General features: G+C 43.3%; 1 protein-coding gene across 1 annotated transcript in view; it reads left to right on the top strand.

Annotated features, from left to right (window-relative positions):
* The window catches only part of CKAP5 (cytoskeleton associated protein 5), a 135626-nt gene that overhangs the window by 19387 nt on the left and 97416 nt on the right, over positions 1-18823 (top strand). Inside the window, 7 exon segments of the mRNA XM_056526452.1 lie at positions 3205-3298; positions 5324-5517; positions 16206-16412; positions 16857-17028; positions 17365-17491; positions 17574-17674; positions 17756-17869. Coding sequence (XP_056382427.1) covers positions 3242-3298; positions 5324-5517; positions 16206-16412; positions 16857-17028; positions 17365-17491; positions 17574-17674; positions 17756-17869 — 972 coding nt within the window. The 5' untranslated portion in view covers positions 3205-3241.

The following is an 18823-nucleotide window of genomic DNA, read 5'->3' as shown; positions in this document are numbered from 1 at the left end:
GTGACGTCACACTCCGCCGGCCCGGTGGTCACCTGTAATCAGACCCGGAGCGACCACGCTCCGGAGACTGATTCCAAATGGGTGCCGCGTGCAAGATCACGGGGGTCCCCAGCGGCGGGACTCCCGCGATCAGGCATCTTATCCCCTATCCTTTGGATAGGGGAAAAGATGTGTAAGCACTGGAGAACCCCTTTAAAGCAAGATCTTGAAGACCAAGAAAAATATCAGACAGAACAGCTTGCAGGATTGTGATAAAAACAATTCAAAACCCATGTTTGCCTGCACAATCCCTCCAGAAAGATCTGGCAGACACTGGAGTTGTGGTACACTATTCCACTATAAAGAGATACTTGTACAAATATGGTCTTCATGGAAGAGTCATCAGACGAAAACCTCTTCTACGTCCTCACCACAAAAATCAGCATTTGACCTTTGCAAATGAACATATAGACAAGTCTGATGCATTTTGGAAACAAGTTCTGTGGACCGATGAGGTTAAAATTGAACTTTTTGGCTGGAATGAGCAAAGGTACGTTTGGAGAAGAAGGAACAGAATTAAATGAAAAGAACCTCTGTCCAACTGTTAAGCATGGGGGTGGATCAATCATGCTTTGGGGTTGTATTGCAGCCAGGTGCACATGGAACATTTCACGAGTAGAAGGAAAAATGGATTCAATAAAATTTCAGCAAATTTTGGATGCTAACGTGATGCCATCTGTGAAACAGCTGAAGTTAAAAAGAGGATGGCTTCTACAAATGGATAATCCTAAACACACCTCGAAATCCAAGTGTAGGTTACATCAAGAGGCGTAAACTGAAGGTTTTGCCATGGCCTTCACAATCTCCTGACCTCAACATAATTGAAAATCTATGGATAGACCTTAAAAGAGTAGTGTGTGACAGACAGCCCAGAAATCTCAAAGAACTGGAAGCTTTTTGTAAGGAAGAATGGGCAAAGATACCTCAAACAAGAATTGAAAGACTCTTTGCTGGCTACAAAGAGCGTTTACAAGCTGTGATACTTGCCAAAGAGGACAGTACAAGATATTAACTCTGCAGCGTGTCCAAACTTTTGCAGACTTATTATTATTTTTTTTTTTATTTTTTTTTGAAAGTGTAAATGATGGAAATAAAATCTAACTTTTGTTGACATATTATAAGAATGTCTAATCTGTAATTTGATGCCTTTTGGAGATTTTTTAATCTTTCCTTGCCTTCTTTATTCACATTAATACAATTTTTTTACCTGGGGTGCCCAAACTTTTGATCCCCACTGTATTCTGGGGTTATTTTTTTGGCTGTTAAGAGGTGTATTCTCATCGGACAGAAGGCATATCATGCTTCTCAGCTGTCTTACAGATGGGAAATATTTCCTTCTGAAGAGACCTCAGTCAATGCATACATTCCCAGTCATGTTCTAAAACTCCTGGTTAGAGTAAAGTACTGACTATAACACCTTTTAAGTACTCAAAGCTATTTTTGTTTTTACACTTTAGTTCCCCCCCCCCCCTATTCACCTTATAAAAATCCTAACGTTTAAAATTTTGCACCTACAGACCCATATAAGGGCTTGTTTTTTTTTTTTTTGTCACCAATTGTACACTTAGTTTATAACTTAATCTGTGGCAAAACACAAAAATATTTGTGGGATGAAGTAAGACATTTTGCATCTTTTTGGGGTTTTCCGTTTCTACGCAGTGCACTTTTCGTTAAAATAAAACCTACATGAATTGGGTATCCTTGCAACCATATGGACCTACAGAATGATAAGGTGTAATTTTTAACGAATTTAAAAAAAAATCTTAAATACATGCTCCAAAATTAGTATGTTTAAAATGATCATCTTCTGACCCCCTATAACTTTCTTTCCGCATACGGGGCTATATGAGGGCTCCTTTTTTGCGCCGTGGTCTTTTATCTGTACCATTTTTGTTTTGATAGGACTTTTTGATTGCTTATTGGTTTTATGGTATATGAAGTGACCAAAAATGCACAACTTTGGACCTTGGTACTTTTATGTGTACGCCATAAACTGCACGATTTAGCTAACCTTTTATATTTTAATAGTTCAGACATTTACGCACGCGGCAGTACCACATAGGATTTATTTATTACATTTATTTAAAAAAAAAAAAAAAAATGGGAAAAGGGGGGGAATTCAACTTTTTTTTTAATAGGGAAGAGGTTAATTAACTTATCAACTTCTTTTTTTTTTTTTTTTTTTTTTTTTTGTTTTTGTCCCCATAGGGGGCTACAACATGCAGTCTTCTGATTGCATATACTGATCAATGCAATGCCATAGCATTGATCAGTGTTCTTGGAGCAGTAGATCGCCGATCGTACAACGAGGAGGCAGGGGAGGACCCTCCTGTAGTCTAGTAAGCTGATCGGGACATTGCGATTACCGTATGTCACGATAGTCCTGATCAGCTTAGCTGAGCTGCCGGGATACTTTTGGTTTCGTTTTAGACTCCGCAGTCAACTCTGATCGTGGCGTCTAAAGGGTTAATGCCATGCCCGGCATTAGCCATGGGTCCTGGCTGCCCGTAGCAACTGGGACCCACCAGGTTTAAATGCTGTTAGCGGGACAAGGGCGTACAGGTACACAGTGAGTCCTCAAGGATTTGGGAGCGGGGGGCGTATGCCCTGCGTCCCCAAGGTGTTAAAGGAAAGCTACCTGGAAAGGGTGGTGTGAGAGAGGCTTTGTATATTCTTTCCCAGAATTCCCAGTGGAGTATGAAAAGTCAGTCTCCACATGTCTTTATGACTCTCTTCTCAAATAGAAACCTTACACCTAAGGGTCACCTGTGACAGCGGGGATAGGATTAGAGTTGAGCGAACTTAAAGTACACTGGCTCGTAACGAACCTTCGCAGCTCGTCCGATTTATTTTTGTCTTCATAATTGTAGTGTAGAATTGTAGTGCGTGTCTGGTGTAACCGAGTTACAGATAAGTTGGGCTTTGAAAAGCTGGGCTGTTAGGGAAGAGGGATGTAGGTGAAGAGCATGCTGGGATTTAAAGTCTTTAATTATGCACCTAAGAACGGGAAGTTACTGAGCAGCTTGTCCAGGATAAAAGGAATAAACACATTTTTGCCTTAAATAGTAGTTGCGTCCGGGGCATCCCATGAATGCAGTGACCAATACTGTCCTGTAACCAGTCATTATGTTCTCCTAGCTATTCACTGCCGGTTGTTGTTTGCAGATCTGTTTAGTGCACTGAGAGACACTGGGAAGTCATCATGGGGGACGACAGCGAGTGGATGAAGCTTCCTATTGACCAGAAATGTGAGCACAAGGTACGTGCTGACCAAGCGTTTTACTCTAGTATTTTTAATGCTTGCTCTTCTCATGGCTTGTGTGCATGGACCGCACTGGATTCTGTTGCTGACTGAGCATCTTTGAGCCTGCAGAACTCCGTACATAAAGGCAATCTCATCAATAACAGGAAGAACTTGATGCTTTGCTAGAGGCACTGAAGGAATAAAAATAGAAGTGATGTAGATTAGTCATCAGAATCTCTTCTCTTGCCCAGTTTTTACCTGCCGCACCATGTCGCACACCCCAGCCCCATTACCTCCCCCATCCCCGGTTTTATGATTACATGTTCCCGGGGCCCACACTACTTCTGGCTCCTGCTGCGTCCTGCGTTACGCTGTACGCAATGACGAGTGCGATGTGACGTCACCGTCAGTGTGCACAGTGACAGCTCAGGAGGACGCAACCGGAGCCAGATGTAGAGTGGACCCCGGGCCCAGGTAATTATAAAACCGGGGATGGGGGAGGCAATGTTGCCGGGGCGGTGGGGGGTGCGGCGGTGGAGGGGAGCGTTGCGGTGATCGGACTCAGGAACCCCGCACAGGCAGGGGGAGAGTAGCGGGTGGCGGCGGCGGTCTATGGCACCACAAAAGCCACAGAAGTGCATTGATTTAAAGCGCCTGCTTTAAATCAATGATCTGCAGTGGTTTCGCGGGGGGATAAATAGCCGATAACTTATACCGGAATATCTGTATAAGTTATCGGCTATCGGCTCTAACCTCCACCGATTATCGGTATCGGCCCTAAAAAAAAAACGATATCAGTCGATCCCTAATTTTATATTGCACTTTAACTTACAGAAATATCAAAGTATGTTCAGAGTTTAATGCAGTAAGAAATTACCGTATTTATTGGCGTATAACACGAACTTTTTAGGCTAAAATTTTTAGCCTAAAGTCTATGTGCGTGTTATACGCCGATACACCCCCAGGAAAGGCAGGGGGAGAGAGGCAGTCGCTGCCCGCTTCTCTCCCCCTGCCTTTCCTGGGGTCTAGAGCCCTGCTGCCGGCCCTTCTCACCCCCTGGCTATCGGCGCCGCTGCCCGTTCTGTCCCCCTGACTATCGGTACTGGCGCCCCATTGCCGGCGCCTATAGCCAGGGGGAGAGAAGCTGTGCCGACAGCCAGGGGGAGAGAAGGGGCAGCGGCACCCATTGCCGGCGCCGCTGCCCTGTTGCCTCCCCCCATCCCCGGTGGCATACCTGGGTCGTGTCCGTGCAGCTGCAGGCCTCCGGCGTGCGTCCCCGGCCTCCTTGCTATGCGCTGCACGGCGTGCATAGCAACGAGGCAGGGGGACGCACGCCGGAGGCCTGCAGCAGTGCGGACCCGACCCAGGTAATTATGCCACCGGGGATGGGGGGAGGCAACGGGGCAGCGGCGCCGGCAATGGGTGCCACTGCCCCTTCTCTCCCCCTGGCTGTCGGCACCGCTTCTCTCCCCCTGGCTATAGGCGCCGGCACCGATAGTCAGGGGGACAAAATGGGCAGCGGCGCCGATAGCCAGGGGGTGAGAAGGGCCGGCAGCAGGGCTCTAGACCCCAGGAAAGGCAGGGGGAGAGAAGCGAGCAGTGACGGCCTCTCTCCCTCTGCCTTTCCTGGGGGTGTATCGGGGTATACACACGCACCCTCATTTTATCATGGATATTTGGGTAAACTTTTTTTTACCCAAATATCCTTGGTAAAATGAGGGTGTGTGTTATAGGCCAGTATGTGGTATACCCAGATAAATACGGTATTTTGCAAAAGTCCATATCTGAATTCCATAACTAACTTGGCAAGGATTTTAGATTGATGAAAATAGCAAACTCCCCCTGACTACAATGTTATACACTGTTTACTTATTTGGATGTTTCAAAGTACTTTTTGCTTTATGCACTTTTATGTATGTCCTTTCTTTGGTCACTGTAAAAGGGCTTGGTTCACATGCCGCAGTAACAAAATACAGCTACTTGAAGCAGGAAGGGTTATTCTAATCTACATCAATCTATTGCTTATCGTCTGAACTGCAGGTATGGAAAGCCAGATTAAATGGTTACGAGGAGGCTATGAAACTGTTCCAAAAGATTGTGGATGAGAAGAGCCCAGAATGGCCCAAGTATCTCGGCTTAATCAAGAAGTTTGTCACAGACTCAAATGCTGTTGCCCAATTAAAAGGCCTGGAGGCTGCACTCGTGTACATAGAGAATGCACATGTCGCTGGAAAGTAAGTGGAACTCTGCCGCAAGCTTATACACTCTGACTGAAGGACAGCTTGGGAGCATTGAGACAGATAAACATAATGGGGGATATTTATCAAAGGTTTTAGACTGTTTTTTTCCTGTCTAAATTTGTTGCAGTCTAAATATGTGCAACTGTTTTGCGACTTCTGCTCTAGAGGATTTTTAGAACATTATGCATTCTAGTCTATTTTAGACAGAAATGCATTGGTGCTGAATTTATCAAAAGCGACTTTTCTGCAAGAAGTCGCATCGGCTGAAAGTACGCCGAGATGTCAGACCTAAAATACAGTCTAAAGCATAGATCCTGAAGTCAGTGCGCAGAATTTATCCAGAGCCGTGCGCCTTTTGATAAATGAGACGCACAATAGACCGGCCTAACCCTCTGTAGTTTGGTCTATATTGATGCGGGACATAGACAACTTTGATAAATCTCCCCCAATGTCTTATGACTTTAACTCTGATGCTAAATCCATAGAATCAAATGTGTCTGCAGTGACCCACAAAAGGTCCTAGCAACTGAGATATTTCTGTTACTAACTAAAAATAATTAATTGTAGAAATAAGTGGTCATAGACTGCATGTCTTGATTATATGTTAGTGCAAGGTCTTTATTTAATGTGTACTCCTAAAGGGAATGTATTACCCAGTTTTTTTTATTAGCCGATTCTGAAAAGGGGTGTGTATTTTATTTTTAAATGTTTTCCTCAAAATTTGTTCCTATATTCTTCTTTAAAAACAAAAAAAACATTTAGTACATTGAGGCAGCCATCTTGCCAGAGCTGGTTTAACCCCTTAAGGACACAGCCCATTTTCACCTCTAGGACGCAGCCCTTTTTTGCACATCTGACCACTGTCACTTTAAACATTAATAACTCTGGAATGCTTTTACTTATTCTGATTCCGAGATTGTTTTTTCGTGACATATTCTAATTTAACACAGTGGTAAATTTTTGTGGTAACTTGCATCCTTTCTTGGTGAAAAATCCCCAAATTTTGATGAAAAAATTGAAAATTTTGCATTTTTCTAACTTTGAAGCTCTCTGCTTGTAAGGAAAATGGATATTCCAAATATTTTTTTTTGGGATTCACATATACAATATGTCTACTTTATATTTTCATCATAAAATTGACAAGTGTTTACTTTTGGAAGACACCAGAGGGCTTCAAAGTTCAGCAGCAATTTTAAAATTTTTCACAAAATTTTCAAACTCGCTATTTTTCATGGACCAGTTCAGGTTTGAAGTGGATTTGAAGGGTCTTCATATTAGAAATACCCCATTACAAAAACTGCACCCCCCAAAGTATTCAAAATGACATTCAGTAAGTGTTTTAACCCTTTAGGTGTTTCACAGGAAAAGCAGCAAAGTGAAGGAGAAAATTCAAAATCTTCATTTTTTACACTTGCATGTTCTTGTAGACCCAATTTTTGAATTTTTACAGGGGGTAAAAGGATAAAATTTATACTTGAATTTGTAGCCCAATTTCTTTCGAGTAAGGACATACCTAAATTGTTCGGCGGGCGCAGTAGAGGGCTCAGAAGCGAAGGAGCGACAAGGGGATTTTGGAGAGTATGTTTTTCTGAAATGTTTTTTTGGGGGCATGTTGCATTTAGGAAGCCCCTATGGTGCCAAAACAGAAAAAAAAAAAAAAACATGGCATACCACTTTGGAAACTAGACCCCTTGAGGAACGTAACAAGGAATTAAGTGAGCCTTAATACCCCACAGGTGTTTCATGACTTTTGCATATGTAAAAAAAAAAAAAAATTTTTTTCACTCAGTGTTTCCCCCCAAATTTCACATTTTTGCAAGGGTTAATAGCAGAAAATACCCCCAAAATTTGTAACCACCATCTCTTCTGAGTATGGAGGTACCCCATAAGTTGACCTGAAGTGCATTACGGGCGAACTACAATGCTCAGAAGAGAAGGAGTCATATTTGGCTTTTTGAGAGCAAATTTTGCTCGGCGGTCATGTCGCATTTAGGAAGCCCCTATGGTGCCAGGACAGCAAAAAAAAACGACATGGCATACCATTTAGGAAACTAGACTCCTTGAGCAACATAACAAGGGATAAAGTGAACCTTAATACTCCACAGGTGTTTCACGACTTTTGCATATGTAAAAAAAAAAATTTTTTTTTAACCAAAAATGCTTGGTTTACCAAAAATTTTACATTTTTAAAAAAGGTAATAGCAGAAAATACCCCCCAAAATTTGAAGCCCAATTCCTCCCGATTCAGAAAACACCCAATATGGGGATGAAAAGTGCTCTGCTGGCGCACTACAGGTCTCAGAAGAGAAGGAGTCACATTTGGCTTTTTGGAAGCAAATTTTACTCTGGGGGCATGTCGCATTTAGGAAGCACCTATGGTGCCAGGACAGAAAAAAAAAAAACCCACATGGCATACCATTTTGGAAACTAGACCCCCTTGGGGAACGTAACAAGGGGTAAAGTGAACCTTAATACCCCACAGGTGTTTCACGACTTTTGCATATGTAAAAAAAGAATTTATTTTTTTTTACACTAAAATGCTTGTTTTCGCCCAAATTTTACATTTTTACAAGGAGATAATAGCAGAAAATACCCCCCAAAATTTGTAACCCCATCTCTTCTGAGTATGGAAATACCCAATAAGTGGACGTGAAGTGCACTGGGGGGGCTAACTACAATGCTCAGAAGAGAAGGAGCATCATTGAGCTTTTGAAGAGAGAATTTGGCCATGTGCATTTCCAAAGCCCCCCGTGGTGCCAGAACAGTGGACCCCCCCACATGTGAACCCATTTTTAAAACTACACCCCTCACGGAAGGTAATAAGGGGTGCAGGGAGAATTTACACCCCACTGGCATTTGACGGATCTTTGGAACAGTGGGCTGTGCAAATTAAAAAATTTTATTTTTCATTTTCACAGACCCCTGTTTCAAAGATCTGTCAGACACCTGTGGGGTGTAAATGCTCACTGTACCCCTTGTTACATTCCGTGAGGGGTGTAGTTTCCAAAATGGGGTCACATGTGGGTATTTATTGTTTTGCACTTATGTCAGAACCGCTGTAAAATCAGCCACCCCTGTGCAAATCGCCAATTTAGACCTCAAATTTACATGGTGCACTCTCCCTTCTGAGCCTTGTTGTGCGTCCCCAGAACACTTTGCGCCCACATATGGGGTATCTCCGTCCTCAGGAGAAATTGCGTTACAAATTTTGGAGGCTTTTTTTCTTTTACTGCTTGTGAAATTTTAAAGTATGTAGCAACACCAGTATGTTAGTGTACAAAAATGTTTGTTTTTTTTACACGAACATGCTGGTGTAGACCCCAACTTTACCTTTTCATAAGGGGTAAAAGGAGAAAAAGCCCCCCAAAATTTGTTAGGCAATTTCTCCCGAGTACGGCGATACCCCGTATGTGGCCCTAAACTGTTGCCTTGAAATACGACAGGGCTCCAAAGTGAGCGCCATGCGCATTTGAGGCCTAAATTAGGGATTTGCATAGGGGTGGACATAGGGGTATTCTACAACAGTGATTCTCAAACAGGGTGCCTCCAGCTGTTGCTAAACTCCCAGCATGCTTGGACAGTCAATGGCTGTCCGGAAATGCTGGGAGTTTTTGTTTTGCAACAGCTGGAGGCTCCGTTTTGGAAACACTGCTGTAGGATACGTTTTTCATTTTTATTGGGGGGGGGGAAGGGGGGGGTGGGGGGGGAAGGGGGGGGTGGGGGGGGCAGTGTACGTATGTATATGTAGTGTTTTACTCTTAATTTTATGGTAGTGTAGTGTTTTTAGGTTATATTCAAACTGACGGCGGATTACACTGAGTCTCCCGCTAGGAGTTTGAGCTGCGGCTGCTGCAGCTCAAACTTGAAGCAGGGAACTCACTGTAATCCGCCGCCAGTGTGAATGTAACCTGTACATTCACATGGGAGGGGGGGGGGGGCAAAACTACAACTCCCAGCATGCACTGACAGAACGTGCATCCTGGGAGTTGTAGTTTTGCAACAGCTGGAGGCACACTGGTTGGAAAATACTGAGTTAGGTAATAGAACCTATTACCTAACTCGGTATTTCCCAACCAGTGTGCCTCCAGCTGTTGCAGAACTACAACTCTCAGCATGTACTGATTGCCAAAGGGAATGCTGGGAGATGTAGTTATGCAACAGCTGGAGGCACGCAAGTACAACTCCCAGCATGCCGAGACAGCCATTTGCTGTTCCTGAATGCTGGGAGTTGTAGTTTTGCAAGATTTAGAGGGGTTCAGGCTGGAGATCACTGACAGTGGTCTCTAAACTGTGGCCCTCCCAGATGTTGCAAAACTACAAATCTCAGCATGCTAAGACAGCAAACTGCTGTCCGGGCATGCTGGGAGTTGTAGTTTTGTAATATCTGGAGGGCTACAGTTTAGAGACCACTGTCAGTGATCTCCAGCCTGAACCCCTCTAAATCTTGCAAAACTACAACTCCCAGCATGCCAACACAGCAAACAGCTGTCAAGGCATGGTGGGAGTTGTAGTTTTGCGACAGTTTAGAGACCACTCTCTAAACTGTCGCCCTGCAGATGTTGCTAGGCAACAGACTCCCGGACACGCGGCGTCATACTCGCCTCCACCACCGCCGTGATCACAGCCGCCGCCGCCGGGTAAGTGAACGCCGCTGCCGCCGCTACTACACGGTTCCCCCCGCTGTGCCCGGACACCGATGGGTGGGCATAGCGGAGGGGAACCGAACTTTAACCCCCCTATGCATACGTCCAATAGCGGGAAGGGGTTAAGAACCAGGCCATTTTACACCTTAAGGACCAGAGCGTTTTTTGCAATTCTGACCACTGTCACTTTAAACATTAATAACTCTGGAATGCTTTTAGTTATCATTCTGATTCTGAGATAGTTTTTTCGTGACATATTCTACTTTAACTTAGTGGTAACATTTTATGGTAATTTGCATCCTTTCTTGGTGAAAAATCCCAAAATTTGATGAAAAAAATGAAAATTTTGCATTTTTCTAACTTTGAAGCTCTCTGCTTGTAAGGAAAATGGATATTCAAAATAAAACATGTTTGGGTTCACATATACAATATGTCTACTTTATGTTTGCATCCTAAAATTTATGAGTTTATACTTTTGGAAGACACCAGAGGGCTTCAAAGTTCAGCAGCAATTTTGAAATTTTTCACAAAATTTTCAAACCAGTTCATGGACCAGTTCAGGTTTGAAGTGGATTTGAAGGGTCTTCATATTAGAAATACCCCACAAATGACCCCATTATAAAAACTACACCCCACAAAGTATTCAAAATGACATTCAATAAGTGTATTAACCCTTTAGGTGTTTCACAGGAATAGCAGCAAAGTGAAGGGGAAAATTCACAATCTTCATTTTTTACACTCTCATGTTCTTGTAGACCCAATTTTTGAATTTTTGCAATTGGTAGAAAGGAGAAATTTTTTTTACTTGTATTTGAAACCCAATTTCTCTCGAGTAAGCACATACCTCATATGTCCATGTAAAGTGGGCTCAGAAGGGAAGGAGCGACAAATGGTTTTTGGGGGGCATGTCACCTTTAGGAAGCCCCTATGGTGCCAGGACAGCAAAAAAAAAAAACGCATGGCATACCAATTTGGAAACTAGACCCCTCGGGGAACGTAACAAGGGGTAAAGTGAACCTTAATACCCCACAGGTGATTCACAACTTTTGCATATGTTAAAAAAAAAAAAAAATTATAATAATAATTTTTACCTAAAATGCTTGGTTTCCCAAAATGTTTACATTTTTTAAAAGGGTAATAGCAGAAAATACCCCCCAAAATGTGAAGCCCAATTTCTCCCGATTCAGAAAACACCCCATATGGGGGTGAAAAGTGCTCTGCTGGCGCACTACAGGTCTCAGAAGAGGAGGAGTCACATTTGGCTTTTTGAAAGCAAATTTTGCTCTGGGGGCATGCCGCATTTAGGAAGCCCCTATGGTGCCAGGACAGCAAAAAAAAAAAACACATGGCATACCATTTTGGAAACTAGACCCCTCGGGGAATGTAACAAGGGGTAATGTGAACCTTAATACCCCACAGGTGATTCACAACTTTTGCATAAGTAAAAAAAAAAAAAAATTTTTTTTACCTAAAATGCTTGTTTTCCCAAAAATTTTACATTTTTAAAAAGGGTAATGGCAGAAAATACCCCCCAAAATTTGTAACACAATTTCTCCCGAGTACGGCGATACCCCATATGTGACCCTAAACTGTTGCCTTGAAATACGACATGGCTCCAAAGTGAGAGCGCCATGCGCATTTGAGGCCTAAATTAGGGACTTGCATAGGGGGGGACATAGGGGTATTCTACGCCAGTGGTTCCCAAACAGGGTGCCTCCAGCTGTTGTAAAACTCCCAGCATGCCTGGACAGTCAACGGCTATCTGTCAATACTGGGAGTAGTTGTTTTGCAACAGCTGGAGGCTCCGTTTTGGAAACAGTGGCGTACCAGACGTTTTTCATTTTTATTGGGGAGGGGGGCTGTGTAGGGGTATGTGTATATGTAGTTTTTATTTTATTTTGTGTTAGTGTAGTGTTTTTAGGGTACAGTCGCACGGGTGGGGGGTTCACAGTAGTTTCTCTCTGGCAGTTTGAGCTGCGGCAGAAAATTTGCCGCAGCTCAAACTTGCAGCCGGATACTTACTGTAATCCTCCGCCCATGTGAGTGTACCCTGTACGTTCACATTGGGGGGGGGGGGGGGAGAGAAACATCCAGCTGTTGCAAAACTACAACTCCCAGCATGTACGGTCTATCAGTGCATGCTGGGAGTTGTAGTTTTGCCACAGCTGGAGGCACACTGGTTGTGAAACGCAGAGTTTGGTAACAAACTCAGTGTTTTGCAACCAGTGTGCCTTCAACTGTTGTAAAAGCTACAACCCCCAGCATGTACGGACAGCGGAAGGGCATGCTGGGTGTTGTAGTTATGAAACAGCGGGAGGCATGCTACTTTGGCTGGGGATGCTGGGGATTGTAGTTATGCAACAGCTGGAGACACACTGGTTTACTACTTAACTCAGTGTGCCTTCAGCTGTTGCAAAACTACAACACTCAGCAGTCACCGACAGCCAACGGGCATGCTGGGAGTTGTAGTTATGCAACCACCAGATGCACCACTACAACTCCCAGCATGCACTTTAGCTGATTGTGCAAGCTGGGAGTTGTAGTTATACACCAGCTGAAGGTACACTTTTCCATAGAAAAAATGTGCCTCCAGCTGTTGCAAAACCATAAGTCCCAGCATGCCCATAAGGGAATGCTGGGAGTTGTGGTGGTCTGCCTCCTCCTGTTGCATAACTACAGCTCCCAGCATGCCCTTTTTGCATGCTGGGAGCTGTTGCTATAGCAGGAGGCTGTCACTCACCACCTGCTGCTGATCCACGCTGCGCAGGTCAGTCCCGCCGCCGTCGCTCCTGGGGCCCCGATCCCAACATTAACACCGGGGATCGGGGTCCCCAGCACCCGGGGGTGCACGTCCCGCACCTGCTCACGTCCTCCGGAAGAGGGGCGGAGCGGGTTGCAGGAGTGACACCCGCAGCAGGCGCCCTGATTGGTCGGCCGGGAATCCGGCCGACTAATCAGGGCGATCGTGAGGTGGCACCAGTGCCACCTCACCCCCTGCTGGCTATGGCTGTTCGGGGCCGTCTCCGACTGCCCCGATCAGCCAGTAATTCCGGGTCACTGGAGACCCGATTGACCCAGAATGGCCGCAGATCGCTGGACTGAAATGTCCAGCGATCTGCGGCCATCGCCGACATGGGGGGGCATAATGACCCCCCTGGGCGATATGCCGCGATGCCTGCTGAACAATTTCAGCAGGCATCGGGCACCGGCTCCCCTCTGGCTAGCGGCGGGGGGCCAGGAATGGACAGGACATACTCCTACGTCCTCGGTCCTTAAGGACTCGGAAACAGGGGCGAAGGAGTACGTCCTTAAGGGGTTAAACAGCATCTAGAGAGCTTTTTTTTTTTTAGGGCAAAGCCCTATGCAAATGGACACAATGGGGGGTATTCATCAAGAGTGGTGTAGGTGAACACCTTTTTACCCCGTTAACCCCCTTAAGGATGACGGGTTTTTTGCACTTTCATATTTTCCTAAAAATCATAACTCTTTCAATCTTGCACTTACAGACTTCTATGAGGGCTTTTTATTTTATTTTTATTTTTTTCATTTATTTTTATTTTTTTTGCACCACCAATTGTTCTTTGTAATGACATCAATTATTTCACCACAAAATATATGGCAAACCCAGAAAAAAAATTATTATTATTCCGATTGTATGCAGTGCACTTGTCGGTAAAAATGACAACATATATTCTGTAGGTCCATAGGGCTACAATGATTCCCAATTTAGGCCTTTTTTCTTTCACACTACAAGTATCATCCTGTGTTAAAAAAAAAAAAAAAAAAAAAAAAAAAAAAAACTCCCTTATTACTCCCGGCAAAAAGTCCTGTCAATGGGATTTTTTTTAACATTCTTTATCATCAGTAATGTTCGTTTTTATTAATGTCAGTTATTTTTGCCGGCACAAATTTTTGCATGCACTAATTTTTGGTCCGGTAAAAACCGGACGTTAAAATTTACATTTAAGTCTATGGGAATCGGATGTTAAAAAAGTGTCAGGTTTTAACATCCGTTTTTTTTGTCCTGAACATGCTCTGTATAGCTTTACAAAGAGAGGATAAAAACCTGATTAAAAAAAATTAAATAAAGCAAAGCTGATGTTGTTCATCCATTACCACTTACATCACGTTTTTTAAGAGAAAAAAACATTAAAAATAACGGATGATGGTCATCTGTTATTGCATCCGTTTATTTTCATCCTTTATTGTAAAAGAACGGCAGTAAAAAAGCAGAATGATACCTGTAGTGTGAAAGGGGCCTTATATAGGTTTTCTTTATTTTACTACTTAAATAAAATAACTACATGCACCAAAATTAGTATGTTTAAAATTGTCCTCTTCTGACCCCTATAACTTTGTTTTTCCGTATACGGGGTGGTATGAAGGCTCATTTTTTTTGTGCAATGACTTGAAACTTTTATCAGTACCATGATTGTTTTGATATGACTTTATCACTTTTTGGGGTATAACCTTATAATTTTTTATAGTTCGGACATTTACGCACGTGGCAATACCGCTTATGTTTGTTTTTTTATATTTTTTTATATGGAATTTGGGAAAAGGGGGATGATTTAAACTGGTTAATGTGTGAAACTTATTGAAAAGTTTCACACATTAACCAGTTTAAATCACCCCCTTTTCCCAAATTCCATATAAAAAAAAAATATATAAAACATAAAATAAACATACGTGGTATTGCCACGTGCGTAAATGTCCGAACTATAAAAAAATATAAGGTTCTACCCCAAAAAGTGATAGTCATATCAAAACAATCACGGTACAGACAAAAGCTTCAGATCATTGTGCAAAAAAATGAGCCTTCATACCACCCCGTATACAGAAAAACAAAGTTATAGGGGTCAGAAGAGGACAGTTTTAAACATGCTAATTTTGGTGCATGTAGTTATATAGGTTTTCTTTATTTTACTACTTAAATAAAAAAAAATTATAAGGCCCCTTTCACACTACAGGTATCATTCTGCTTTTTTACTGCCGTTCTTTTACAATAAAGGATGAAAATAAACGGATGCAATAACAGATGACCATCATCCGTTAATTTTAATGTTTTTTTTTTTTCTTAAAAAAAAAACCCTGATGTAACTGGTAATAACGGATGAACAACATCAGCTTTGTTTTTTTGTTTTTTTTAATCAGGTTTAAAGGGGTACTCCGGTCCAAAGGATAGGGGATAAGATGCCTGATCGCGGGAGTCCCGCCGCTGTGGACGCCCGGGATCATTCACACTGCACCCCGTTTGTAATCAGTCCCCGGAGCGTGGTCGCTCCGGGACTGATTACCGGTGACTACAGGGCGGGCGGCGTGTGACGTCACGCCCCCGTGTGATGTCATGCTCCGCCCCTCAATGCAAGCCTACGGGAGGGGGCGTGACAGCTATCACTCAGCGTGTTCGCTCCGGGGACTGATTACAAACGTGGTGCCGCGTGCATGATCCTGGCGGGACTCCCGTGGCGGGACTCCCCAGCGGCGGCACTCCCGTGATCAGGCATCTTATCCCCTATCCTTTTGGATAGGGGAAAAGATGTCTAAGCATCGGAGTACCCCTTTAATGCTGTTTGCACTCCCTTTTGTAAGCCAAGTCAGGGCTGGTGTAGATTTGTGCCTAAATTTAAGCGCAGCTTTGACAAAAGATGGAACAACCTGAAATGTTGCATATAAATGAATTCCTGACCACTGCATGATATCAACTGAAATCATGACGTGGTATGTTTGAGACTTTTCATCGCGACTTTTGCTTTAGAAGGTTTTTCTAAAAATGGCAACTGAGACAAATGTACACCACCTAGCCAGGGTAAGACCGATGATAAATTCCCCCCCCCCCCCCCCCCCCCCCAATATGTTTGTATTCTTTGTAGCCCAGCACACAGAAACATGTTTCTTTATAAAGGACACTTGCACTTGTAGATTCATGATGATGGAATCTTCTGTGCCCTTCCATGATTTATGTACATGAGCCCTTAAACTGTGTTTTCAGATTGATTGATTTTTATTTTTATTAATGTAAATTCTCCTTCCTGTCAGGACTACTGGGGAGGTGGTGTCAGGAGTTGTGAACAAAGTATTCAATCAGCCAAAAGCCAAAGCAAAGGAGCTTGGTTCTGACATCTGCCTGATGTACATAGAAATAGAGAAGGGAGAGACTGTTCAGGAGGAGCTGCTGAAAGGTCTGGATAACAAGAATCCAAAGATTGTGGTTGCCTGTGTGGAGACCCTGCGGAGAGCCCTGAGGTAAGCAGGCACTACATTTTAAAGGGGTATTCCTGGGGAAAAAAATTGTGTGTGTGTGTGTGTGTGTGTGTGTATAGAATACAATATATTTATTATATAATATAATAATTATATATTCACTCGCTCCAGAAAGTTAAACCGATTTGTAAATTACTTCTATTAAAAAAATCTTAATATTTCCAATAATTATCAGCTGCTGAAGTTGAGTTGTTCTTTTCTGTCTGGCAACAGTGCTCTGCTTGTCTCGGGAACTGCAGAGTAGAAGTGGTTTGCTATGGGCATTTGCTTCTACTCTGGACAGTTCCCAAGACAGGTGTCATCAGAGAGCACTGACAGAAAAGAACGACAACTTAAGCAGCTCATAAGTACTGACAGGATTACGTTTTTGTTTTTTTTTTGTTTTTTTTAGTACTGTACATATATCCTTGTGTTGTCTTTTTGCAGTGAATTTGGTTCCAAAATAATGTCCCTGAAGCCAATTATTAAAGTGTTGCCAAAGCTTTTCGAGTCTCGAGAGAAGGCGGTTCGCGATGAAGCCAAGCTCCTTGCTGTGGAGATCTATCGCTGGATCAGAGATGCTCTGAGGCCACCTTTGCAGAACATTAATCCAGTACAGGTGAGTCAAACTTCATCCAATAAAGGGTTTAAGGATGTTCCCAAAGTTTAAATGGAACAACATTTTTACTACCAAACAATCAGATTTTTAAGGGTATGCTCAAATGACAGCACTTTCTCGAAGACAGGACAAGTGGTCACGTGGCTGTACTGTCAGGTATCAGTTGTATCCAAGCAACTTTACACAAGGCCCTGTGAGATGCTTCAATCCTTGCTGCTTCACTTTTAAACACTAAAATTGCACATTCTATCTGCCTCATTTTATGGTCTTATTTAGGGCCTCCTTCAAGTGGCTTCTTCTATTATCCGTTTAATTGATACCTTGTTTTCTGTGTAGCTTAAAGAGCTAGAGGAGGAATGGGTGAAGATTCCACAGTCTGCCCCAAAGCAGACCCGTTTCCTGCGCTCACAGCAAGACCTGAAGGCAAAGTTTGAACAGCAGCAGGCAAGCGGAGATGCTGAGGGTAGGTCTTAACGGTAGCATTAGGGACATTATGCTCACATTTCTCAATCCCTGGATTAATCACATCTAATGACGTTTCTTAGGAGAAGAGGAGGAGGAAGCAGTGCCTCAGGTTGATGCTTATGAGCTGCTTGAAGCTGTTGAAATTCTCTCAAAATTGCCTAAAGATTTCTACGATAAAATCGTAAGTAATGATCCTTTTTATGTGGCATTTGAAAGAGTATTACAGTAAACTAATGACTATATGGTGTGGATTTTCTGATAGGAAGCCAAAAAGTGGCAAGAGAGAAAGGAGGCTTTGGAAGTTGTGGAGACTCTGGTCAAAAACCCAAAACTTGAGGCTGGTGACTATGGAGATCTTGTAAGAGCTCTTAAGAAAGTAAGTATTTATAGAGAAGTTATAGCCTAAGGTGGTGCTTGGGGGTTAAACGCCACTTTTTTGTGATGGGTCTTGTGTAAATGTAGAGAAGAGCCTAGACTTGCTGACTTTTTTTTTTGATGACATCATAGATCAGAAAATAAGATAAAGTCCTATCTAGACCAAAATGGTGCCAATAAAAGCTACAAATTATGGCACTATCCTTCAAACAACAATGTACATGAATGCTATTGCAGTCTAGGACTTAACGTATCGGGATGTAAATGTACACCCAGGAGCATTAAATGACTGTCCATTCTGGAAGTCCTGTAGAGTTGAATGTGGCTTCTGGGATGGATCTTCAGTCTGTATATCAGCGCTAGTCACAGGCAACGGAGTAGCGCATTTAGTTTCATCGGTATACTGCCACAGATCAAAAAATTTGTTTGGTATCGTTTTATTGACCTACAAAATAAATTACCATGAAGTGCACTGCGTTACCACCAATACATTTACCTACTTTTGCTGTAGGTTTTATGGTAACATTAAAGGTGTCCTTACAAACTATTAGTCGAGCAAAAAAAGCCCTAATATATGTTTATGTACCGTATATACTCGGGTATAAGCCGAGTTTTTCGGCACTATTTTTCGTTCTGAAAACACCCCCCCTTGGCTTATTCTCGAGTGAACTCTCCACCTGTCAATCCCTTCTCAGTGGTCTTCAACCTGCAGACCTCCAGATGCTGCAAAACTACAACTCCCAGCATGCCCGGACAGCCATCAGCTGCGGCCTTCGTCATCACCCAGACCCCCCCCCCCCTTTAGTTTTCTACTCTCCTCCCCTCGGTGGGAAGGAAGGGTGAGCTGGTCCGGGCCATCTATGCTGCACGGATCGTCCGGTGGGGAGGGTGTGTCGTCGTCAAGGCAACGTCACTAGTCCGGGGCAGGTGCGGAGAAGAGGGCCTCCCCGGTGAA

This window comes from Hyla sarda, chromosome 6 (genome assembly GCF_029499605.1).
Source record: "Hyla sarda isolate aHylSar1 chromosome 6, aHylSar1.hap1, whole genome shotgun sequence".
Lineage (NCBI taxonomy): Eukaryota > Metazoa > Chordata > Amphibia > Anura > Hylidae > Hyla > Hyla sarda.
This window is presented reverse-complemented; position numbering and strand designations above follow the sequence as displayed.